The sequence below is a fragment of the Otolemur garnettii genome, unplaced genomic scaffold (assembly GCF_000181295.1).
Source record: "Otolemur garnettii isolate 467f Iridium unplaced genomic scaffold, OtoGar3 scaffold00006, whole genome shotgun sequence".
Taxonomy (NCBI): domain Eukaryota; kingdom Metazoa; phylum Chordata; class Mammalia; order Primates; family Galagidae; genus Otolemur; species Otolemur garnettii.
This window is the reverse complement of record NW_003852401.1, coordinates 21,390,290-21,416,603: the sequence shown is the minus strand read 5'-3', so window position 1 is coordinate 21,416,603 and position 26,314 is coordinate 21,390,290. Positions and strand designations below refer to the sequence as shown.

The window sequence follows — 26,314 nt, the reverse complement described above, 5'->3', positions numbered from 1 at the left end:
TACTGTTGAAAAGAGGTCACCTTCCACCTCTTATGGAAACCCTTGCTTCAACTTAGATCCTCTGACAATACCAGGGATGATGACCTCTCCAGTCCATTAGCAAGCTGTTCCTTTGTGAGTAGCTACTATTGATGTGAAGTTCTTTCTTGCACTAGACCAATATAAACAAATTAAGATTTCTGTTTTTCCTGTAGAGGAAGGAGCCAACTGGAAGCCAGTAGTTCAGATTCCTGAGTGTTACACTAAAGTGTCATGCATGCAACCACTCATCTCTTTGTTCATTCAATAAACATTGTGAAGGCCTAAATAAGCACAAAGAGTTCTTATTCTAGCAGGGAAGACACAAGTGTAATGACCTCAAGGACTTCAGTAATGAGTCAAGTGCCAACATGTGAGGGTAGATACAATTGAGGACAAGGGACAGCCAATCTATTTCCTAACTCAGTAAGGCAGTTAGGAAAGTCTCATGTTGAATGGAGGAGAATATAAGACCATATAATGAGAGATATCTACATAAAGCTCATGAAGAAATTGAGGTAAAGGGTAAATAAGAGCAGAAGAAATAAAAGGGGATTAGAATTCTCCAAGCAGCTATTAGATCCTGTTTATAGAATGCACATGTATTTCCATGTGACCAAGGGAGGCGGGGCCAGATCAGGCCATAGTAAGGAGAAAACTTTACTTGGTAAATAATGTGAGCTAGTGAAGACTTTGTAAACAAGAGTGACACAGTTAAATTTGATTATTTGGGACATTATTCTGCCTGCTGTGCTGTATAAAAAAAGTATTAACTGTATGCATATTTACTGTTACAGGGGTACAGCAGTGAGGTCTCTGCCCTCTCAGTATCAATCCTTATATTCTTTTGGCAAAGTATATGGTATGTCAGATGGTAATGACTACTTTGAGGGGAAACGTGGTCAAGGATTGTTGGGTATGTTGGGGGTGGTGTGGGAGGCTCAGCAGAAAGAGCAATGAAAGTATCTGGGTATAGGGACATGCACATGGCAGCAAGGTCTTTCCTTAGAAGTTGGATCTGGGGAAGAACCCATATGGATGTAAGCAGGTTTAAGGCTGGCAGAGAGGGAATTTCAGTGTTTCAAGGAACTAGATTGTGATGAGTGGGGGTAAGAAGGTCAAGGGCTCTAGATGACACCTCTCAGCCCTGAAAACACCTTACCCTGCTGGGAGGAACACAACCATAGTGAGGTCCTCTACAGCATGGGGCCCAAGAGGGAGGACCCTCTTGCCTGAGCTATCAGAAGGACTGGATTTTACCCCATGTGGAAGGTTGAGCCCTCAAAAGGTTTTGAGAAGCATATTTCACATATTTTTCAAGAATCTTTCAGCCTCCTGTGTTGAGAATTACCTGTAGGAAGGCAAGATCAGAATCACAGAGTCCAGGTGCCAGACTATTTGCAGAAATCACCATGAGAGATGATAATGGCTCTGATTGAAATGGAAGCAGTTGGCTCGGCACCTGTAGCACAGTGGATACAGTGCCAGCCACATGCACCAAGGCTGGCAGGTTCAAGCCTGACCCGCCGCCAGCTAAACAACAATGACAACTGCAACAAGAAAACAGCCGGGAGTTGTGGCAGGCATCTGTACTTCCATCTACTTGGGAGGCTGAGGCAAGAGAATCACTTAAGCCCAAGAGTTTGAGGTTGCTGTGAGCTGTGACACCACAGCACTCTACTGAGGGCAACAGAGTGAGACTCTCTCTCTCAAAAAGAAAGAAAGAAAGAAAGAAAGAAAGAAAGAAAGGAAGGAAGGAAGGAAGGAAGGAAGGAAGGAAGGAAGGAAGGAAGAGAGAAAGAAATGGAAGCAGTGGAAGTGAATGGAAATGGTCAGATTCTAGATGTCACTGTAGGAAGGGACTCTAGGATTTGCTTATGAGACAGATGTAGGTGAGAGAAGAAAGGAGTTAAGATGATTCCAAAGTCTGTGTCCCTTTACCTAACAGATGCAATCAGTGTAACTGGTTCTCTGTACCCTCAGTGAATCCTCAACAATAAAAAATGAAAAAGTTCAAAACTGAAAAAAAGTTAAAGAAAAAAAGTCTGTGTCCTTCACCTCAGTAAATGGAGGATGGAGCAGAGGGAAGCAAGAGAAGGTAAAAAAATAGCAGTGAGGAGGTTTGGGAGTTTATGAGGACAAATGACAGGAAGCTGAATTAAGGCAATGGCAGGAACATGGAAGAAAGAAGGGGCATCATCCACAAAGTATCTAGGAGGTTGAATTAATAGGACTAGGGGACAGATTAGATATGCAAGATGAGAAATGCATAGGTGTAAGATGACCCTCAAGGTTGTGACTTAAGGTGGGTGTTATTATTAGCATTTTAGGAAAAAAAGGCACAAAGAGTTTTCGTAAATTATGGAAGGCTGCTAGAGGCTAATAATTTGCAGAACCAGGATTTGAATTTAGATGTGTCTGATTGCAGAGCCTGAATTCTTAACTGCATGGACTATACTTTTTCCTAGAAAAAAATATGACGAGGAAAGGAGATTTCTGGGTGGAAATTACCTTTATAACAGTATGTGTCCCTCAATTTGCTCAAGGAGGCATTGTACCAAGAAAGTCTCCTTGGAAGGGTGAGAGAGAAGGGGAAGGTAAAGCCCACGGAGAGTGATGCAGGAATCTTTTTTTGTTGCTAAAACTATGTTGTATGCTATCCTTTCGTGTTCTAGAAAAAGGATTGTTGGCATGGCCTGTTGGTGCAGCTTAAGATGATACCTTATCTAGGTATATTTATATTTCAATTAGAAAGAGTATTTTCAGGTCCAGCTGAGGCAGGAGTTCTCAGCCTGTGGGTCGTGATCCCTTTTTTCCATTTGTAACAACGCAGCAATTAGGAAGGTTGAGAACCACTGAGCTAAGTTGTGCAATGAACTTTTCCCTGTGGAATGCACTTGATTGGGTTCTCAAGGTGTTCCATGGTGGGCGCCTGTAGACCCAGCTACTCGGGAGGCTGAGACAAGAGGATCACTTGAGCTCAGGAGCTAGAGTAGCTGTGAGCTATGACCACAGGGCAGTCTATTGAAGGCAACACAGTGATACTCTGTCTCAAAAACTAACAAACAAAAAACAGTAAAACAGCTGGCAGAGGACCTCCCATTGCCCTATATCTACTACTTCATTTCCCTTCTCCCTATTACAGCATTCTTCTCTAAAGAGTTGCTTATATTTGTCTCCACATCTTTACCCCCCACTTCTCTCTCAAACCCATTCAGCTTTTTTGCCTGTACCAAGTTCACCGACACTGTGCATGTCAGGATCATGCTTGACCTCCGCACTGCTGAATTCAACTCTTAGGACCATGTGGCTCTACTAATTGCTCCCTCTTTGTAGCCCCAAGTTTTAAAATATAGATACTATAATTATGAAGTATAGTAAGGCCAACAGATTAAGAGATGATTGCCATGGGAAAGATAGTGCATTATACTCATAGATTCCAAGAGAAGAGGTTCTGCCACACCACAGGGGGCCACACCACCAGGAAGCACTGTGGTCAGCCAGGTGGCAGGGGGTGAGGAGATGTGGGCAAGAGCCTTTATTGTGGTTTCCACAGGAAGGCATGGGTGAGATAGAGTAAACAGATTTAGGATTAGCTAATGTGAATAATTTTAGCAGGCTCTGGGGTTTAGGAGCTGTCCCTAGCTTTCTGGTACTTGGCCCTGCAGTGATGAGGGCATGTGGATAGTGGCTGGGAATATAAAAGTTCCCAGTGAAGGAGGTAGTTGGGGATATGGGCTCTGTTTGTTTGCATTTGAAAGGTGTGCTCATGGGGGAAGTTCTCTACTGTCTCTTAGACTAACCACCTGGGATTGGCAGTCCCTTTTGCATCAGCAAGGTCTGGAATGGTGAAGCATGAGAAAACAGAAAATAAAATACGTGGTTAATACTCACTATTGTTTGCCATTTTACCCTTCCTCGCAATCTGTATCCTGTAGGGGTATAGTACCCCATGCTAAGACATGGCAGTTTAGCTTCATGTGCTCCCCATGGAAAATGGCTCTAAGATGGAATTCTTTTTCTCTGAGGACTTGCGTAGGCCTGCAGAACCTTCATACCAATCATTATGTCTGCAGTTTCCTTTCTCTGTGTCAATGAACAGAGGAGTCCAGGGAACACCAACAGTATCCTGTCCTCACAAAGATCTATAAATGTTGGGATGCCCCACATCTCAGTCCTTGGACAGTTTCTCCTATAGCTCAGTGGGTAATACCATGCAGCCCATGGCTTTAAATAATACTTATAGATTGATGACTTCCAGACTTATGTCTCTGCCCCAAACTCCGAACTACCTGTTGTCCACTTGCCTGCTAAACATCTCAACTTGGATGTGTAAGAGGAATCGCAAACCAAAGCTATAGAAAACATAACTCTTAGTTTCCCTTCCCTAATCTGTGTCCCCTACAGGCTTCTCCATTTTAATAAATTGTACCTCCTTTGCTGTAGTGTTGCAAGCCCCAAATTTTACTGATTTCTCTATTTTTCTCAAACTCTATAGCCAACCTGTCAGCAGTTCCTTTCAGGTCTTCTTTTAAAAATACATAAGCTAAATAAATTGAAAGATGCTATATTCCTGAATTAGAAGACTTAATGTTATTAAGATGGCTATATTTCCCAAATGGATCCATGTATTCAATGTAATACCTACCAAAAGTCTAGTTGCCTTTTTTTACAGAAATGAACAATCTGATCCTAAAATTCATATGGAAATGCAAGGCAGCCAGAATTGATCAAAAAATATATATTGAAAAGGAAGAACAAAGTTGGAGGACTTATATTTTCTGATTTTGAAACTTACCACAAATTTACAGTAACCAAGACTGTGTGGTATTGCCCTAGGACAGATATATAGTTCAATGAAATAGAAAAGAGAATCCAAAAATCAGCCCATATATCTATGGTCAATTGATTTCTTATAAGGTTGCCAAGAAAATTCAATAGAAAAAGATTAGTTTTATCAACATGTTGTACAGAGACAACTGTATGTCCACATGCAAAAGAATGGAATTAGAGCCTTACTTCATGCCATGTACAAAAATTGACTCTAAATGGATCAAAAATCTAAATATAACAAGTAAACATATTAGTTCTTAGAAGAAAACATAGTTATAAATCTTTGTGACCTTAGAATAGGCAATGGTTTCTTAGATATGGCACCTACATCAAAACAATGAAAGAAAAAATAGAAAATTAGACTTCATTGAAATTTGTACTTCAGAATTAAATAAAATTTAAATTACATTAAAACATTTATGCTTCACAGGACTCTGTTAAGAAATTGAAACGATAATGTGCAAAATTTGAGATAGCATTTGCAAATTGTATATTTGATAAACACGTGGCAGTTTCCCAAAAAGTTAAACGTAGAGCCACCAGTTGGCTCACCAAGTCCACTGCTACATGCGTACCCAAATATGTATACAAATTTGTACGTGAATGTTCATACCAGCATTATTCATAGTCAACAACAAACAGAAACAATACAAATGTCCATCAATTGATGAATGGATGAACAAAATGTTGTATGTTGTACAATGAAGTATTATTTAGTCATAAATAATGCAGTACTAACATCAGCTATAATACAGATGACCTTGACAACAATACAGTTAGTGGAAGAAGCCAGTCACAAAAGGCCACATATTGTACAATTACATATATATGAAATGTCCAAAATTAGCTACTGATAAAGACAGAAAGTAGAGTCATACATTCCAGCGGATGGCAGGAGAAGGAAGGGGGAAATAGAGAGTTTCTGCTAAGGAGTAAAGAGTTTCTTTTTGGGGTAATGAAAATGTTCCACAATTAGATAGTGGTGCTGGTTACACAACTCTGTGAATATACTAAAAACCACTGAATTGTATACTTTTAAAATGTGTATTTTAAATATATACACATGCATATATACAATCCTCTTTAGTACATCAATTATACTTCAAAAGAGTGGTTGAAATTTTTTAAAAATAATTTTAAAGGACAAAAAAAGAAATCTTTAAAATCTCTAACAGACCACTTTGTACCTCTACTAGCCCCACTGCCCTAATGTAAGGTGTGATGATTTTTGCCAAGACATTTCTACTGATCTTACTGCTTCTAGTCTTGCCAACCAACTCCCCCTCCCAGTAACAGCCTACTGCCTGCACCAAAGCTGGGACCTCTTTTAAAAATGTAAATGAGGTTATGTCATCCTCCTGATCCAAATCCTCCACTGGCTTTCCATCACATTCAAAGCAGCTCTGCTCGTAACCTGATTTAGGTATATGATTCACACAGATTTCCCTTGAAGAAATCGCTCGGCGACTAATAAAAGTTAGAAAGCCTCTTTGAGGGCAGAATAGCTGACAGTGGTTTTCCCTCTACCTTTTGCTTCAACCATGAAAAGTCCATGGATAAAAAAAGCAAAGGGGAAAGGTGGAGCAGGATCCAGGTGGGGCACAGTCATCAGAGCCAGTTCCTTGCCCTCCCTGTCTAGTCCTTTTAGTAAAAGGGAGCTCAAGCGACAGGCAACCTCAGTCACAAAGAGAACTTGACTACTTTGCCTGCTCGGTCAACTAGTAAGTATTTATCAAGAATATAGTTCTCTTCTGCTGAGCACTATGTTTGAGTATCTAATTCCTGGACTTCCAGTCCCAGTAAAGAAGACGGTGTGCATTATTCATTTGGCAAACAAGGTTATGGGAGTCAAGAGAAAGACAAGGGGACACAGATAACACCAGTGTGCGTGATTCACGAGGACTGAAAAGCCCGTTAGAAAAGGAAGAAGAGCTTCCCACTTGGGTTGATAAAGAGTTCCTCACTTCCTCTTCCCCCTCCCGTCAACCTATAACTTCTCTTCCCAGCTGCCTTCCACCACATCCCCTAAAAGATTTGTCATGTCTCTGTTTTCAAAAGTGAGCAAACAACAAAGTAATGAGACCCAACAAAGATGCATAAGAGACTTTCAATTATCTATTTCAGATCAAGTGCAGAACATGCTTTTCCTACTGCTAAAGCTGAGCCTGGGATTGCAGCTTCATCAGACAGCAGGTAAGAAAGGACAAAGGGAGAGGCCTGAGAAAGAGGAGCAGGTGGTGGCCCTCAGTCAAAGCCAATAATGAGAATGCGGTCCTCGGGCTGAGGGCTTTCTTTGAGAGGAAATGTGATTTCTGGCTATTACAAGCACCAGGAAAAGAATAGTGCCCAGGGTGGCTTGTGCATGTCAATGTCCCTGAGGAAATGGGGCTTGAGGCTATTGATCTGCTTATCACCACTATCTGATAAAGGTGATGACAAGAGCAGACCACGTACCTCTGAACAGATACAAGAGATCAGAGGTTGAGTTTCTCAAAGGTGAGATGCCAAGCAGCTCTCCCTTCCCTTCTGGCAGGAGAGTAAAGAGACATTGGCCGGGGAACTCCATTACCCTGAAGATAATGTCTCACAAACACTCTGCCTATTATTAGATAGTCATGGGAGTTCCTCTTTTAAAAAGCAACAGTAGCAGCCCTTGGTCATTCAGACATCAGTGCGGATTACTTGACTAGAAAACTCAGTCTTCCTAAAGTCTAATGAACAATGAACTTAGATGCATGTCTTTGGACTTGAAGAGAGGAATTCTACTAGGGGATGTAGAGGAAGGAAAGCAATTCTCAGACCATTTGAGGGTAAGAGGACCCTGAGTGCATTATTTTGGATGAACACCAGGAGGTAAGAGAGTAAGACAGAGATAGGGACAGGGAATTAGGTCCTCAGTGATACAAGTCCAAACCTCACTTAGGAATCAGCTAATATTCTACCCTTGATTGAGAAATAATGCCTCCTTTGGAACTTGATAACCTTTTGAAGAGTTTTCTCCACTCTTCTTCTAGCTGGTATGAGACCAATCTTTTCCCAGTCACATTCCTCTCCCTCCTGTTGGGCTTCCCAGTCCGGTACGGCGCTAGAAATATACAGTAAAATTTATTCTTTTTTGTAAAAATATCTACTAGATTTAACAAATGCATGGTTATTTAACCACTACCACAATCACTTGCCAAACAAACAAAAACTCTCTCCTAACTCATAAGCCCAAGCATCCACTAATCTACATTTTGTTCTTATAGTTTTAACTTTTCCAGAATGTCATATAAATTAGGTCAGTCATTAGATACTCTGTTTTGTACATTTGAGATTCATCCATATTATTGTAGGTTACCAATAGTTCATTTATGTTTGTTGTTGAGTATATTCCACTACATGTGTACTACATTTTATTTATCCATTCCCCAGTCAAGAGACATTTGGGTTTTTCCATTTTTGTTTGATAATAAGTAAAGTTGTTATACATCACTTGGATAAATATCTAGGAATGGGATTGCTAAGTCATATAGTAGGTATAGGTTTAACTTTATAAGAACCTGTCAAACCTTTCCATAGTACCATTTTTGCATTCCTACTGTCAGTATACGGGGTTCCAATTGTTCCTCATTTTCTCTAGTATGTGATATTCTTTTCTTTCTTAACATCATTCTAATAAGTGTGTAGATTATATCATTGTGGTTTTAACTTGCAATTTCCTAATGGATAATGATATTAAGTAAATTTTTATGTACTTATTGGTCACCAGTATATCTCCTTTGGTGAAGTGTGTAGGCAAATCATTTGGCCATTTTTAATTGTGATGTTTATTTTCACTGTGAAATTTTGAGAGTTCTTTATTCCAGAAACAAGTCATTTATCAGATATGTTACTTGCAACTATTCTCTGTGGGTCTGTGGCCTTTCTTTTCATTCTCTTTTTTTGTTTGGTTTTTTTTTTTGAGATAGAGTCTCAATATGTTGCCCTTGGTAGAGTGCTCTGACATCACAGCTCACAGCAACCTCCAACTCTTGGGCTTAAAGGATTCTCTTGCCTCAGCCTCCCACGTAGCTGGGACTACAGGTGCCCGCCACAATGCCAACAGGCATTTTTGTTTGTTTGTTTGTTTTGTTTTGTTTTTTGTTGTTGTTGTTCTTGTTGTTGTCATTGTTGTTTAGCAGGCCCAGGCCAGGTTCAAACACCAGCCCAGGTGTACGTGGCTGGTGCCCTAACCACTGAGTTACAGGTGCCAAGCCATATTTTCATTCTCTTAACTATGTTTATACAGAGAAAATACTTTAACTTTGATGATGTCTAATTCATCAAAATATACCCTTACGGATCATGTTTGTGGTGTCATATCTAAAAACTCTTTCCCTAACCCAAGATCTAAAAGATTTTCTTCTGTATTTTATTCTGCACACTTTATATGTAGGTTTATGATCCATTTTGAGTTAATTTTTGTATAAGGTATAAGGTATAGGTTGAGGTACATTTATTTTTGTATATGGATGCTCAGCCCAACTTGTTCAATAACTGCCCTTTCTCCATTGGCTGGCCTTTGAATCTTGTCAAAAATCAATAAGTCATCTTTATATGAGTCTATTCTGTTCCATTAATCTATCCTTTTGCCAATATCACATCTCTTTGATTAGTATTTCTATATTGTTTATATTTTCTTATATTTTTATTTCTAAACCTAAGGACATTTTGTAACCCAGAAATATTTTTTCATACCTTAACAAGTATGAGAGGAAAGAGCAACTCTAATCTTCCTTTTCTCAATGAAGTTTTCCACTTTCTTCATGCTCTAGAGGTGGATGAAAACCAGAGGGCATATGTTGAGGTTTGAGATTACTCTGGGGCAGGGCCCACAGCCTGTGACACTCCACTTAGCCTGTCTTCAGCTCCAAAGCAACTTGTGCTGGCCACTGAGTAATAGAAAGGAGAAGAATCAGGTTGGGGAAAGAATTTCTAAGCTAAGACAAGTCTCCATGCAATGTTCCCCCATTGATCAGACCATGAGCCAGGTACACAGAGCAGGATTTTGTCCTAAGCCAGAAACTTCAGAGTTTTATGAAGAAGGTGGCTGTAGAAAGCAGCCCCACTCCATGCTCACCTCTCAAGTACGTTGTGTAGATAGTCTGAAAAAACTCAGACTTTTTTATTGTTAAATGAGAGGAAAAATATAAAATGAGCTTAAAGGAAAGCTATCTTGGGAGGCAATGCAAATAATTTGTTTTGTGTTTCTGGAGATGTGACAGGTGCTGACTCCCATTGACGCCTGGCTGCAAATGAAAAGCAAACTTCCCCTGAGAATATTCAAAACAGCTCCAGCATTACTCAAGTTAGCAGCTTTAATCTGGCTAAAGGACCTGCTGTGTAGAAGTTTTTTTGTGTTTCCATCAAGTCCTTTGCCCTTTAACTTCAAGCCCTTTGCCTAATAACTTCAGGTGTTCAAAGATAAGTTGAAGTTAATTTAATAACCATGTGGCACATGGAATAGAAAACATATGTCTTTGCTTTAGCATTAAGCTAAGAAAAGTTTATCTCATTAGTATACACGCACTAGTGGATACATCGTCCTATCTGTAGAGGTATTAGCAGCACAGGGATGAATGTGCAGTAGGGCCACAGAGATGAAGTTGAATTCTAATTCCATGAGCTGCTACTCTTTGACCTTGGGCAAATTGTGTCACTTCTTTAAGCCTCAGTTTCTCCATCTGTAAAATGTAGATAGTAACTTCTACTTTGCAGAGTTGCTGGGAACATTAACTGAGATGGTAATGTAAGGGTTAGTGTTTGACTTACCATAGTTGTTAAAAGATGTTAACTATTACTCTACCTCCCAATAATCGTCTAAATGCAGAGCAGTATTCTAACTCTTGTTCTCAAACATTAATATGCATGCAAATCACTCTGACCTTGTTAAAACACAGATCCTGATTCTCTAGATCCAGGGTAGTCCTGAGATTCTTCATTTCTACCTAATTCACAGGTGAAGTTAAGCAGGACACTTTGAATGGCAAGATGGTAAATGATGTTTGCAAATGCAAATACAAATATTTGTCAAACTAATGGTTCTCAATGGTCTGCACATTAGAAGCTCCCAGGAAATTTTATTCTAATTGTTGTTGGTCTTACTCCCAAAGAATTTAATTTTAACAGACTCAAAGTGGGGTCTGTAGTTTTGCCTCCCAGGTGATTCTGGCATAAACTAAAACTGAGGCCCTCTGTTTAGTGATTCACACAAAACTGTCTGCAAGAGTGTTTTGATTGCCTCAGTAATTTACAACAACTAAGAATGTTTTAGGATTTCAGAAGTGTTTTGCATTTCCTAACCCCCTCAATGTATACGAGGTAATCAAGCTCGAAGTTTTGCATGTCTTAGAAGCTTTAACCAGTGCAAAATTAGACCAAACAACAATTGATCTTCTAGTTTTTCTGAGCTGCTCAGATACATGATGCATGCTTGCTAACTGCTCTTTTCTCTTATAAATATTAGAGGGAAATGCCACCTATCTTAGAGTAGTGTGCTTTATGCCTACCACCCCTAGAACATGCTCTGCACAAGGCAGAGGAGGAAAGCAATCAGAAAATGGACTTTTATCAAAGGCCCAGGAAGTACAGAGGGGAGTTCTGCAGTAAGCTGAGGGGAATTCCAGAGGAAGTTACAGGCTTGCCCTCTCTCAAGAGAAGAAAACATGGTGTGGTAAATAAATCTGCTAAATAGATTAATAGAGTCTCTACCAAAGGCTTCTATTCAATCCTTGTTGTCATTTAGACTCAGCAACTAGCCTTTCTTGCAAGCCTCATTTCCTTGACTGTTTGCTATTTTGTCATGTCTAAAAAAAGAAGGAAGTATTATGAGAAGAGTAAAAATAGTAGTAAATATTTTTCCCCACAAGTTTTCTCAGTGTGAAAGTAGTAAACCCAAAAGTGTTTTGCATTTTCTAAACCCCTCAATTTATATGGAACAAGTAAGCTCAAAGTCTTCTGTGTCTTAGGAGCTTTAACTGAGGCAAAATTAGACCCCAAAAAACCAATTAATCTTCTAGTTATTCTGAACCTGGTGCATAGAAGATGGTTAATAACAGTTTTGATGAATGAATAAATAAATGTTATTCTTCCCGAGAAGGGTGGGTTTGGTATCAGGTGGTTCTATCTTAGGTATAACAGACTTAATAACTCAAGTATTTAGAGATGGTTTTTATCCTAAAAGGATCTACATTAAGAAGTTTGCTATTAGGACGGCACCTGTGGCTCAGTGAATAGGGCACTGGCCCCAGATACTGAGGGTGAAGGGTTCAAACCCAGCCCTGGCCAAACTGCAACAAAAAAATAGCCAGGCGTTGTGGCAGGCACCTGTAGTCCCAGCTACTCAGGAGGCTGAGGCAAGAGAATTGCCTAAGCCCAGGAGTTGGAGGTTGCTGTGAGCTGTGACACCACAGCACTCTACTAAGGGCAATAAAGTGAGACTGTCTTCTAAAAAAAAAAAAAAAGAAGAAGAAGTTTGCCATTATAGAGACCCTGAGAGAGTTATCACAAGTGTAATGCAGATTCTGAAAAATGGAATCATATAGAAACCTGGCCCTGCAAGTACAGCTGTGCTTGACATTGTTTTAGGTAGAAGTACTCCCCTGTAGCCCTGTTCCTGCTCCTATCCTGCACACAAGGAGCTTGGTGGATGTGAACTCCTCTCTGTACCATGAATCTCTGTAGAAGGACACATGAATGTGCTGAAATGAGGGGGTAGAGGCAAGATATAAGCTGGTCAGTAATTTTTGATAAATCTCAATTTTGTACATGTCACTATTGTGTCATGTGGCAATTAAGAAGCCAAGTTATGTGATCTCAGGCAAGCCACAGTTTGATGAAAGGAAAAAAGAAGTCCCTATGATCAGGCTCATCGTTCTTTCTTCCTTTTTCTGCCATGTATTTGCAGAACTCTTAACGGAACTTAGTATGTGCTAAATACCAGAGATATCAAAGCAAACTCAACCTGCTCATTGACTTCAAAGACTTACCGGATAGTGGGAAGAAAATCTTGAATTAGAAGAGAATTGCAACATGGACCATTCAAACAGCAAGAAAAAGTTACTTAGACTACATCCTGAGAAATCAGGTCCAGGAATAGATGGGCTTTCTTGGCTAATAAAGAATCACCATGCATTCCATATATGAATTACCACTTTTCCAAGAACAAAAGAAAGGAGCTAATGTTTGCTGGGGGCCCACTATCGCAGACCTAAACACTTCACATCTATCACCTCGTTCAGTGTTCACCACAATAGTGAGAGCCAGACATCAACTTCATTTTACAGATAAAGAGGTTGAAACTCATGAAGGTTAAATGACAAGCTCACAGTCAAAGGACTCTAATCCTAGTACAGTCAAGATTTGGACCCAGGCTCCTCTGTCACAAAATCCTATGCTCTTAGACCATGTTTTATACTAAAAGAACCTCTAGAGTAACTAGTGCTTAGATGAAGCCCCAAATATTCATTGAATGGATAAATGAAGAAATTCATGAGTAAGTGAATCAGGTTCTATGGAACATAATTTGATGGAATCTTCTGTGATGATTTGGAAATTAATTCAAGATCTTTCTATATGTCATTAATAATGGAAATAGCATAATTTGTGAATAGTTTTTCATGCAGACAACACCTTCACTGCTTTTGCCATGTTTCACTACTACTTATGCTGTCATTATTATTATTATTATTATTTGCAGTTTTTGGCCAGGGCTGGATATGAACCTGCCAACTCCAGCATATGGGGTTGGTGCTCTACTCCTTTGAGCCACAGGCACCACCCTATGCTATTATTTTTTATAGAATTATTTAAATCAATTCTAGTTTTAATTTTTTTTTTTTTTGGCAAAGCAGGATGCCCCTGTTGTAGATGGAAAATCAGTATCACTTGTACTGGGAAATAGAGGATTGGAACCAAAATAAATGCAATGAAAATAAAGGAGTGTTATCAAATTCTACCCAGGTACTATTACTTACCTGGTAAGCTTCCTGTTTTATTAAAAAGAAAAATAGCCAGATGTGAGAGTTGCAAATTATATGTAAAAGAGGGATTGAAATAGAATTACAAGGCAATAAATTCCCCTCTGAATAATTGTACTTCCTTTAGGTCTTGATTCTTCTCCATTTAAAATCATCTTACATACTTCTGGTGGTGTGTGCCTCACAGTACAAAGTTTGAAAAATACTTTGTGAGTGGAAACTACAGATTTTGAAATCAAACATCTGGCTGACTGTGAATTTTAAGTTTACTAACTGCGTGTCCTGAAGTGAACTTCTTTGAACCAGTTTCCTTAACTACAAAACCATACTGATAGTGCATATTTCATGGTCATATTTTCAGTATTAAATGATATAAAGTGGTTAGCACAGTGGCTGGCTTGACACATAGTAGGTGTACATTAAATATCCTTTCCCTTTATTTGACATCACTGGGGGCTTGTATGATGTGATAGAACATTTGGCACTTAAAAATACTTGATCTGATCCTGGCTATGCAATCTTGGGAAAGTTGCTTAAACTTTCTATGCCTTGGTTTCTTTTTTTAAAAAGAGGATAGCAGTATTGCTGACCTCACTGGCTTCCTGGGAAGACTAAATGAGATTACCTGTTAGCAGATTGTTTAACACATAGTAAGAACTCAACAAATGATATATGCTGTTGTTACTGTCACTGGTGAGAGGAAGTGATATTTGGCAAGGAAAGATACAAACTGGTCCATATAGACTAGAGACATTGAACCTATGTAATAGGATGTGAAGGCAACTAAGTAAAAGGAGCTCAGACCTTGCTGGAAGGGGAGTCTTAGGAGACATTTTGTTGTCATGTGAGGGGAGACCTGAATGACTTGAGGGCTCCCAGGGAGAGGGTAGGAGAGGCCACCAAGAGCATGCAGTACCTGTCCACCAGCAGCTCTTGCCAGGCTGCCTGAGAAGGCACAGGAAGGCAATCAGCTGCTCAGCTGGGAGTCTGTAGAGGAGAGAACTATCTCAGAGCAGTGGGTCAAGAGTTTCACTCCTGGGGGCAGCGTCTGTGGCTCAGTGAGTGGGGTGCCGGCCCCATATACCAAGGGTGGCGAGTTCAAACCTGGCCCTGGCCAAACTGCAACAAAAAATAGCCAGACATCATGGCGGGGACCTGTAGTCCCAGCTACTCGGGAGGCTGAGGCAAGAGAATCACCTAGGCCCAAGAGCTGGAGGTTGCTGTGAGCTGCAATGCCATAGCACTCTACCGAGGGTGACACAGTAAGACTCTCTCTCTAAAAATAAAAATAAAAATATAAAGAATTTCACTCCTGCCCAGGTGGATGGAGCAAAGGAGAGAAAAGACCCCAAGGGAATGCCCAGATCATGAGAGTCATCTCCTGGAAAATGGGGGGCTGAGTCTCAGCTTCCACTTTGTAAGAATTGGAATGTAAAGTAAAGACAGGCTGTGACAAAATGTCTTATTTTCTTTTCAGCTTTATTCACAGTGACCGTCCCTAAGGAGCTGTACATAGTAGACTATGGCAGCAATGTGACCCTGGAGTGTGATTTTGACACTGGAGGCCAAGTGAAACTTGAAGAAATAAAAGCCATTTTGCAAAAGGTAGAAAACGATACAGCCTTGCCTGCTAAAAGAGCCACTTTGCTGGAGGAGCAGCTGTCCCTGGGGAAGGCCCTATTCCACATCCCTCACGTCCAAGTGAGGGATGCAGGGCAGTACCGCTGCCTGATCATCTGTGGGGTTGCCTGGGACTACAAGTACCTGACTCTGAAAGTCAGAGGTGAGTGGTTTCCACAACAAGAATCCACAGAGGCATCTCTCCTAAAGAGAACCTGCGTTAGCTGCAGGAACAGAAATTCACCACAAGTCCCTGGAGCAAAAGGCAGAAGGTTGATTCTAAGGAGGTAGACCTATTTCACACAAAACAAAAGCACCTTTTTGACATCTGACTATAAATCAATTGAAGTTAAAGTAAATAGGGGTAGGAGCTATAGGAATAAAATAAGGCTAGAGGAAGGTAAGAAAAAAAAAATGAGTCCCTGAAAGGTAAGAAGGTGCTAAAGATAAGCTTTGCCTCAGTCCAGATTTTCCCCTAGAACGTCTCTGACTTGATATTAAGCTACCCTTTCCAGTAGTTTATTTCTCTAGTCCACAGTTTTTTAAAACATGGTTTGCCTGCCATTAAAATGTATTAAAATATCAATTTAATGAGGAGCAACCAGATGGATGCTCACACACACACACACACACACGAATGACTAAAATGAAATAAATAGAATAGATCAGAGGATATCACCCAGAAGGGCTGAGTGTGTTGTTTGGTAAAAATCTTGTTCCAGAGGGGTGTGTGTATCTGTCTGTCTGTCTATTGGGTCATGGTATAAAATTTGATTTCTTATCTGGTTCATAAAAAGTTAAAAAGTTGGGAAACTCTGCTCAAACCCAAGCCCTCTCTCTAGCAGATTAAGTAGCGGAAGTCAGAGAAGTGAAGGGGGTAGCTGCAGAGAGCCCTTCGAGTCAATAGCTGTTCCCACTCCTCTGGATCCAGGGCTCTCTCCACCCCAACACAAGCTGAGAACCAAAATCTGAAGAGAATCTTCACATTCTTGTTCGTTCTGGGAAAGATCATATAACAACCGTAAAAGAATCAATTTAGCGTGTTTGCTGGCTTATATTTCCCAGGTTCCATTCAGTGTTCTGAGTCAAACTAGACAAGTATTTCTCTGGCCCCTCCTTGTTCCACTCCTAAGGGCTGACATGGTCTGTATTGCCTTCTAGAGGGTGGGGATTTTGGCTCCCAAAGACGGTTAACCCTGGCAGCAATGGTGCAGCTTTATAATCCGCTACAAAGAAGGACAAACTAGGACTGGACACAAGAGGAAATGTTTTCTTCTGGGTCCTTGGGCAGGTGATTTCACTGTTCCTCACCTCATGCTTTTACTGGTGAAAGGAGGGCCTACCACATAGGATTATTGTAAATGCTAAGAGAGATGTTGAACATAAAGAACTCAGTATGGCGCCTGACATATGGTAAACATCTAGAGAGCAGGTTAAAAGATCCTCAGTTGTTACAGGGACAATGACCTCCTCACACCTCAACCATCAATGAAATGAAACCATAATTGAGAAACCACAAGAAAAGCTATTAGCTTAAATGCAACTGTTTTGTTTCTTTGTTGCATTTCCTCTATCCAAGCATCAGCTGGGTGAAACTCTAGAAAACTGAAGTTAGTCTGAGTTCAATTAATATAAGGAAAGAAGGCTATGCATTCTCAAGAGCCTCACCTATCTGCACCCCTAAATCACCACCCTTGTGTTTATTGATCTGTGTCTCTGAATGTTGTACTGGGGGCCAGTCATCCCTCTCTTTCTCTCAGGCTGAGGACTGCCTCCATTCCTGGGGAGTCACTCTATTTCCATCTTCTAGACCAGGGATTTCTCAGAGGGAAGGAATAGACTTGTTCCTTAAAGTCATCAAACTGGCGTGTGTGTGTGTGTGTGTGTGTGTGTGTGTGTGTGTAAGTCACAGAGACTTTCTAAGGGATATCTGGGCACAGGCAGTTTCAGGAAATGAGTTTCTAGATCCTCACTTTCCCCAAGTACCCCTTCCCAAAATTGATAAGCTGGAATGTGCTTGCCAGGCAAGGTTCTTGGGGATTCCCCTAATATACTTCCTCTTTTACTATTGCTTTTTCCTACTTCATAAAGAGCCTATGTCTCACCAGCCACGAATACAGTCCATTACCTGGAGAGTAAAAATCTCCATAGTGCTGAACAAAAGTAATCAGAAACACTGACACCTGAGGGAACTGTCAGGCCTACCAAATCCTTTTGCAGATATGAAGGATCAAATTTGCTCCCTTCAACAAAATTGAAGGAAATCCTAACAGAGTTAACAGCTGATAATGAAAAAATAAATAGGTTTTAGCATATAAATCTTGTCATTCAAAGAATGAAATGACATTGCTATAACAAAACTGCTTCCACTCCCACTGACTTACTCATATGAACAAGATTCTTTAGCCCTTCTAGCTCAAAAAAAAAAAACAAACTAGAAATAAAATTGGTGTTGAATTCTATCATATAGAGTTGTTCCGACCATGTCACATGCATCCTCAGATTCATGAACAATTGAAAAAGAGGTCCCTATCCATCTCATTAAGAGATGTGTTTCCAGTAAATTTTTATCTTTTATGCTTATTATTGATACTTATAATATTTTAGATTTTGATGAAGTAGATGCTGTTAATGGAATTGGATCTCAGTGCAGAAGAAAACTCTGAATGCGTAAAGCTTCATAGTCACAAGAAAAAAATTTTAATTTCAATAGCTATAAATATTTTCTTGTAAAGACACATAAGGACAATGAATAAAGGAGCTGCCCAATCAAAATGTTATGTTTATATCTTTTTATAAAAGCTATAAATCATTATGATAATGCATTAAGGTAAAATTCTGTAGGGAAAGTAAAATAGGAAGTGAGATTCAAGAAATGAAAAGAAACAATGTAAAGCTCTGACTTTTAAACTGAAATTTTGGTATGTCACTTTCAATGGATGCTGGTGTGTGTAAAAAACACCTTCTTTTTAAAAAAATCAGTTAGCTTTAAGATCCATAAAAGACACTTCTTTGATATTTAAATGCCAGTGGATACATATGTAAGAATGAAATAATTGTTTCACTGAAAAACATAAGTATTTGTAAGATGCTAAACATTATCTATTTTTCTAGTCTAGAAACTTGTAGAGAATTCTAAAACTCAACTTAATATATGAGAAGGTACATACTATATCTTTCTTTCTTTCTTATTGTTGGATACAGAGTCTCACCCTGTTTCCCCAGGTTATAGTGCCATGGCGTCCTAGCTCACAGCAACCTCGAACTCGGGGGCTCAAGTGATCCTCTTGCCCCAGCCTCTCAAGAAGCTGGGACTCTAGGTACACATGCCACTATACCTGGCTTATTTTTCTATTTTTAAAATTATTTATTTAATTTATTTTCTGCAGTTTTTGGTTGGGGCTGGGTTTGAACCCACCACCTCTGGCATATGGGGCCAGCACCCTACTCCTTTGAGCCACAGACACCGCCCTGTTTACTTACTTTTTGAAACAGAGTCTCACTATGTCACCCTCGGTAGAGGGCTATGGTGTCACAGCTCACAGAAACCTCTAACTCTTGCTGGGGCTGAAGTGATTCTCTCGCCTCTCGGCACCCACCACAACACCTGGCTACTTTTTGTTGCAGTTGTTATTGTTGTTTTAGCTGGCCTGGGCTGAGTTCAGACCCTCCAGCCTTGGTGTATGTGACTGGCGCCATTAATATTGTGCTACCAGTGCTGAGCCAATTTTTCTATTTTTAGCAGACAGGTTCTCGCTCTTGCTTAGGCTGGACTCAAACTCCTGAGCTCAAGCAATCCACCCACCTCTGCCTCCCAGAGTACAAGGATTATAGGCATGAGCCACCTCGTCTGGCCCATCATAATTCCTTTAGGAAGAATACAAGTAAAAAAGTTGAAGACCACTGGTACTTGGGTCTTTCTCTAAAGAAAGCAGGATAGATCAAGTCTTAAAAATCACTCTGCAGCCCTGCCTGCAGCTGGTAGGCCACAACCTGGGTTCCCACCCACCATCTCCTCCTACTCCCCATCAAGCAAACTACACAGCTCCCAAGCATGCCCTGTAGGCCCCAGTGCCCAGCATTGTCCCACAGGAGACTCCAGGAGTACCTGCCCCAAGGCCACTAGGCCCTTGGTCATCTAGACTTTGTCATCACTGCATTTGTCATCGCTGAGTTCTCTCCCTGCTGTCCCCACCATACTCTTCTGCCATCTTCTAGGAAAAACCATAAGATCTAAAAGTAGGGGTTGAAGGAAGGTTTTAGCCTCTCCCCACACCCTTTACTCCCCGGCCCAAAGAGATGGTACTCATACCAGAAGAGACTATTGAAAGATGATTTGTTTTATTTTCTCTGATCTTTTCTTTTTTTTTTTTAGAGACAGCCTCACTTTGTCACCCTCCATAGAGTGCTGTGTCATCTCAGCTCACAGCAAGCTCAGATCTTGGGCTTAGACGATTCTCTTGCCTCAGCCTCCCAATTAGCTGGGACTACAGGTGCCTGGCACATTGATTTTTGATTGCAGTCTGGCTGGGACTGGGTTTGAACCCACCACCTTGGTACATGGGACTGGTGCCCCACTCACTGAGCCACAGGCACCACCCTTCTGTGATCTTTTCAATCCTTAGGAAAATGGGAAGGAGGAGTGAGCAGACAAACTTGACCGTAAAAGACAAAAGAAAAAAAGTCAAGAAACCCTCACCTAATCCACAGAAAGTAATGTCTTTCCCCTCTCCTTGGAATTTCTTGGACATAATTTTTTTTAAGTTGTTTTTGAAAATAACTTTTTTTTTTAAGTTGCTCTATTGTGGAGCAGAAATTGAAATGCCTGTTTTCCTCAGTGGAGTCAACCTGAAAAGCTCCCACCTTCTCTGGATGTGCCTGGGCTTGGACTGGCGAGTTGTATGTGTAGTGAGATTTGGGGTGGCCCATATCAGAGCTGTGTGCAAACATCCCTGCTGTGACAGCATTTGAAGCTGATGTCCTGTGTCTACACACATTGCCACTGTCATGTCCTCACTCTGCTTGCTGTTGCCTCACGCCAGGCCCCATCCTGCCATGACAACCTTCATCCTAACCTTGAAACCCCAAGGCTAAGTCTGTTTCAAACTGTTGGAGAACAGAGTCAGCTGGCATCTGGAACACACTTTTTCTCAGCTTGAACATATCCCCCACCCCAAGGAAAAGATGAACATCTGGCAGCTGAGTCTTGGAAACGTTTCTTACGTTGTCTTAAAAGATCTCTGAGATCTCAAGGAAGCTTTGTCTCCTTAGAAGGTGGAGAAAGGTACCATTCTCCTAGGGTCTCCTGGGAGCTCCCTATCTTGTATCCCTCTTCTGCAAGCTATCTATCTCTGCCCATTGTCTAGCTGACCCTGCTGGGAATGAGGGATGAAGATGAGTTGGGGCTGGGGGGATTCTGCCAGTTGGTGAAACCTTCAGTAAGAAAGTATATGTGTGCATGGAGTGTACCTGACTTCTCAGCTTTTCTTCTCTTTTATTTTTTTTTTCTTTTCTTTCTTTCATTCTTTTTTTGGAAACAGAGTCTTGCTCTGTTGCTCCATGCTAGAGTTCTGTGGCATCAGCCAAAAGCTCACAGCAACCCCAAACTCCTAAAACCTCAAACTCCTAGGTTCAATCCATTCTCCTGCCTCAGCCTCCTGAGCAACTAGGACTACCACTAGAACCTGCCACAATGCCTGGCTAATTTTTCTATTATTAGTAGAGATTGAGGTCTCACTTTTGCTCAGGCTGGTCTTGCTCTCCTGAGCTCAAGGGATCCTCCCACCTCGGCCTCCCACAGTGCTAGGATTATAGGCTCAAGCCACCATGCCCACCTGCCCTGACTTCCCTCTTTTATCCACTGACTGCTTGGGTTGGGCTGTGAATGACAATGGGAGTCTGCGGTCCTCAAAACCTAAGGAGGGTGATGAAGGACTGACTGGTAGACTGGTATTGACAGGAGGTACGTGGGTTACAGGTATTAACTGCGTGCTCACTCTCAATGGGAACTGGGCAACATGCAGAAGTTTGTGGTCTCTGCTCAATTACTGAAACTTTCCTGGCTTCCTTTTCAACTGGTCCCACTGTTGGCCCCAAAGGCCGGGACAAGGAGACAGCATCCCAGGCAGCAAGGGCTTGTCCTCTATTTTGGGCACCTCATTGCTTTTAGCCTGTGCCCTTTGCCCACCTTTCCCCTCCCAGTGGTTAGTAATGTGAAGCCCATCTCAATTCCTGTGACCTACTTGTCTCATACCAGTGATGACAAGTGTCCGTCTCTGCTATGATGGTGGGTTCTGAGGCCTTTCCCTACCTGGGCTGATGCCTGCCCCATGTTGTCCCAGACACTGGGCTCCAGGACCCCCTCCTCCTCCTGTTCATTCCTCCTTTTTATCCTTCAGGTCACTCAGCCCTGTACTAAATCTAGCACCACAGAAACCTCAGTGTTTGTCTTCTGCTGGGTTTGGGGGCACAAGCAAGGCTTGGGGTGTGGGGAAAGCCTGTTATTATCTAAAGTTTACTCCCAGGCCAGGATCTGCCATCCTCTCCCACAGAAAGTCCAGAAAGAAGAAACCAGCCCCTTTGAGGGAGGGAGGTTAGGACTCTATCTCAACATAGGTTGGGGTTGGGGACTTTATTTTTTGTAACACTTTAGGATTTAATGTTTAAAGAGTAGTTGACATCATCACTTTCTGAAGACACTTGAATTTAGGACTATGTACATATGCCAGGAGTGGCAGGGCCATGGGGTGGCGGGTTAGCCACTTCACACCTGCCATCCTCCTGTGAAGATCTAAGACCCTAGACACAAAACAACAACCTGCCCAAACCCTCTTCATTCTGTCCCCTTCTAAGGTTGTCCCTGCCAACACAACAGCTGAGCACCAACATCAGGTCTGTGTGCCTCAGCCATGCTTCTCTTTCACTTTCTCCTGTGCCTGTGAGCAAATGCACACTGGCAGAGAGGGGACATCCTGCACTGCCCTAGCCTGGGGCTCAGGTAGAGGTGTAAGCTGCCAAGTCAAAGCTGTTAAATGTTTTCGTTCTATTCCATCATAGTTCTTTTCTCCTTCTTTCCTGACATTTGATTTTTACAAAAGAAACTAACCTGCTGGCTGGCGCCTGTGGCTCAAGTGGCTACGGCACCAGCCACATACACCTAATGTGGCGGGTTCGAATCCAGCCCAGGCCTGCCAAACAACAATGATGGCTGCAACCAAAAAATAGCCGGGTGTTGTGGCGGGCGCCTGTGGTCTGGTCCCAGCTACTTGGGAGGCAGAGGCAGGAGACTTGCTTGAGCCCAGGAGTTGGAGGTTGCTGTGAGCTGTGGTGGCACGGCACTCTGCCCAGGGGGACAGCTTGAGGCTCTGTCTCAAAAAAAAAAAAGAAAGTAACCTGCTTAGAAGGCCCTGGAAGTGGGAAGAGAGGTAAGGAAAACAGCTAGTTAGGAGGGTGAAGGTTTTTTGTTCGTTTGTTGCCAGATACCTGGGAATGGTGATCTGGATCATCTGGTACCCTCCTGAATGGGATCCCAAGGATCTCCAGTATGGGGCAATCCCTGGGTTTTCACTAGACCCCACCCTCTCCTCCTTCAGCCATGTTGATGGCACAGAAGATAAGAATTTATTTCTCACTGGAAAGGAAAACTTGTCATCTGGCTTTTCAGAGAAGGTTTCACCTTCAGCTCATGGTATGTTATCCTTACCATGTGCTAGGATATCACATTTAAAGGACAAAAACAAAACAGAAGGAAATGTAGAATACTTGAATGAGCTTGTGTTATAACATTAATATTATTGAGAATATCTGCTTTCCAGGCTTAAGTGGCTCATTCATTATTCTGGTCTTGCTTTAGTCTAGCGGTTCTCAAGCTGTGGGTTGCAACTCGCAGGAACTGTATTAAAAGCTCACGGCATTAGGAAGGCTGAGAACCACTGCTTTAGCCCTTTGTGATTTGTGGTAATTATGCTTTTCTTTTTAACAGAAAAAAATGGATAAAATAACAATTTGAAAAGGCAAAAAAAAAAAAAAGAACATCCCAAGTCTATAGAATACATATTACTTTTAAGTGCTTGATGTGGAATGTTCATCAGAATAGCTATCTAGCACAATTGCTGTAGAAAATATTTTTTTACGAGCAGTTAGTTAAATGACTTAAATTCTTAGATTACTTCCACCTCTGAAATTCTAAACTTTGCTCATCTTTTCCTAAGAACATTACCCTCAGTCCAGCTTCCCCTTGTGGGAAGCAATGCCTTTTCAGCCACTTCCCAAATGAGAAAGCGACTATGGAAGCATTTTTGATGTTGTAAAAACGTAGGATGTGGGCTCCTGTCCCTTCCCCAAATCTTGCTGATTGTTTAAGCTGAAGATCTCTCCCCTCCAACTGCTTCTTCATTTATGCTTCCCAAGTCTAAGGCTCATCCAAGCTCCTGATTCCTGGCCCTGGAACCTCTGAACTCACCTCTCAAGCAGGACACCAAGGTCAGCTTCTTGTCTAAAGCAACCTGAGTAGACCCTCACCCACAGCACACTGATCCTGTAAATCTGTTTATTCTACTTTACTTCCCCTAAAGGACTGAAAGCTTGAAGAAATAATCTACAATATGATAGAATTAAATGACTATAAGAGGATATTGAACCAAGGAGAAAAAGTATAAAGAAATAACGTAAGAGAGAAAGTGAGTAATCAAAATGTACACTTCAGATGCTGCTTAATTGCCAGAGATAACCCAAAATTTGGCTGCAAGGAGATTGGTTAGTCTAACCAGGTCAAGTTTACCGTAAGTTTACTGCTTCAGAACCTGATTCTCCTTACCTACTGGTTCTAGGAAAGTGGTTCTCAACCTGTGGGTCTGACCCACAGAAACTGTATTAAAGGGCCGCAGCATTAGGAAAGTTGAGAACCACTGTTCTAGGAGCTTCTAAGCCCTCCAGGAGAACATATTCTTCTTTCTGTTTATGTCACTCTAACCCCAGACTTCTGCAGTTGCATAAAAAATCATCTTCTCGGCTCGGCGCCTGTGGCTCAAGTGGCTAAGGTGCCAGCCACATACACCTAAGGTGGTGGGTTCAAATCCAGCCCAGGCCGCCAAACAACAATGACGGCTGCAACCAAAAAAAAAAAAAAATAGCCAGGCATTGTGGCAGGCTCCTGTAGTCCCAGCTACTTAGGAGGCTGAGGCAGGAGACTCGCTTGAGCCCAGGAGTTGGAGGTTGCTGTGAGCTGTGGTGCCACGGCACTCTGCCCAGGGGGATAGCTTGAGGCTCTGTCTCAAAAAAAAGAATCATCTTCTCATGGTAATTCCATTGAAGAATGCAGAATACTGAAGCACAAAGAGCATAGGTTCAAGACCCTCACCTATCCCAGATCCCTGCTATTTCCCTATTTATAGAATAGGAATGTGAATTTTACCTACCTCATAGGGTCTTTTTGTGGTTTAAATGAGATAACATATTAGATACATTATGTATATACATTAAAGAGCTGGGGTCAGTTTTAGAGCCATTTACAGGTTTCAGACCTCCTTTCTGATTCCTTGACTAAGCAGCTATATATATAAGAATGAATAGCCAAATGGGAAAGGGACACTGTGTTTTACATTAATAGCTGGATGAGCACATGATTTCCCCTTCTCTTTTTGGGTGCTTCTCTGATAGTGTTGCTGGAGAAGGTGACGTAGAATATGAAGCCTCTTGTTTCTTGCTCTGTCATCTTAATCTGAAAACCTGGATTTGCAGATTAGATTGTAAACTCATTGATCCATTCCACCTTATGGATAAGAAATCTGCCCCTCCGGCTCAGTCAGAGGCAGAAGTTGGAACACTATGAGCTAGAAAGACATCAGATTTTGGGGACACACCACCAGGCCCAGCCAGGGTATGCTTAAGCACACAAAGATGAGGAATTCAGGGAGGGCCAAAGTATCCACAGGTGATAGTCAATATGCAGTTACCCTGCTTCCTGCTGGGAAGGAAATCCGATCCAGTGGGTGTGTTTGGCTATAACTAATCAAACTGGCAAATTATAACATAGAGACACACAGCAAAAGAGGTGCACAGAGGGGCAAAATTGTGGAGAGGGGCAGGAACAACCTTCCTCCTCCATAATATGTAAAAGGACATGGCATGAAGCTCAACACATAGAAAACAATAAATAAATCATACATAGTAGGTATTTTCTACATTCTGCATTATCTTAATCTGAGAGCCCGGGTTTGTTGTTGTTTGTGGTTGTTATTTTAATATGAAATCACTTTTCACAAAGTTTGTATGCATTTACCCAGCAACTTAAGAGAAAGGAATTATTCCATCACACCTATGCCTTTACTTTAGGATTACCTTTACTTCAAAGATTGTATTGAAACTCCATTTCTTAAAAGAGTATTCTCCATTCATTCCCGCTTCCCCTTGTCAAAAATCAGTGGGTTACTTTCCATGCTCCCTGACAACTGCAAATGGTGTTAATACTTATTTGTTTCAGGATATTATCTAAGATTATGGGCAGTTTGTTTTGAGTCTTCCTGTCCCTCTCAGTATCACCCTTGTTTATTTTATTTATTTTTTAAGCTTTTGGTAGAATTATTATTTTATATCTTATTTTAATTTTTTGTAATGTTTTTATTTTTTAATTGACAAATAATTGTGTGTCTCCTGTCCGAGACTTTGTACCCTTTGATCAACATCTTCCCTTCTCCATCCGTCCGCACCTCTGCCTGTGGTAGCCACCTTTCTACAGTTTCTATGAGATCGGCTTTTTTAGATCACACGTATAGGTAAGATCATATAGCAGTTGTCTTCTTGTGGCTGCCTGATTTCATTTAGCATAATATCCTCCAGTTTCATTC

At 41.3% G+C, this 26,314-nt stretch overlaps 1 protein-coding gene across 1 annotated transcript in view; it reads left to right on the top strand.

The window, feature by feature from the left end:
• PDCD1LG2 (programmed cell death 1 ligand 2) overlaps window positions 1-26,314 on the top strand; it is a 56,708-nt gene that overhangs the window by 5,786 nt on the left and 24,608 nt on the right. The window contains exons 2-3 of the mRNA XM_003783041.2: window positions 6,976-7,044; window positions 15,328-15,633. Coding sequence (XP_003783089.2) covers window positions 6,990-7,044; window positions 15,328-15,633 — 361 coding nt within the window. The 5' untranslated portion in view covers window positions 6,976-6,989. The remainder of the gene's footprint in view (window positions 1-6,975; window positions 7,045-15,327; window positions 15,634-26,314) is intronic.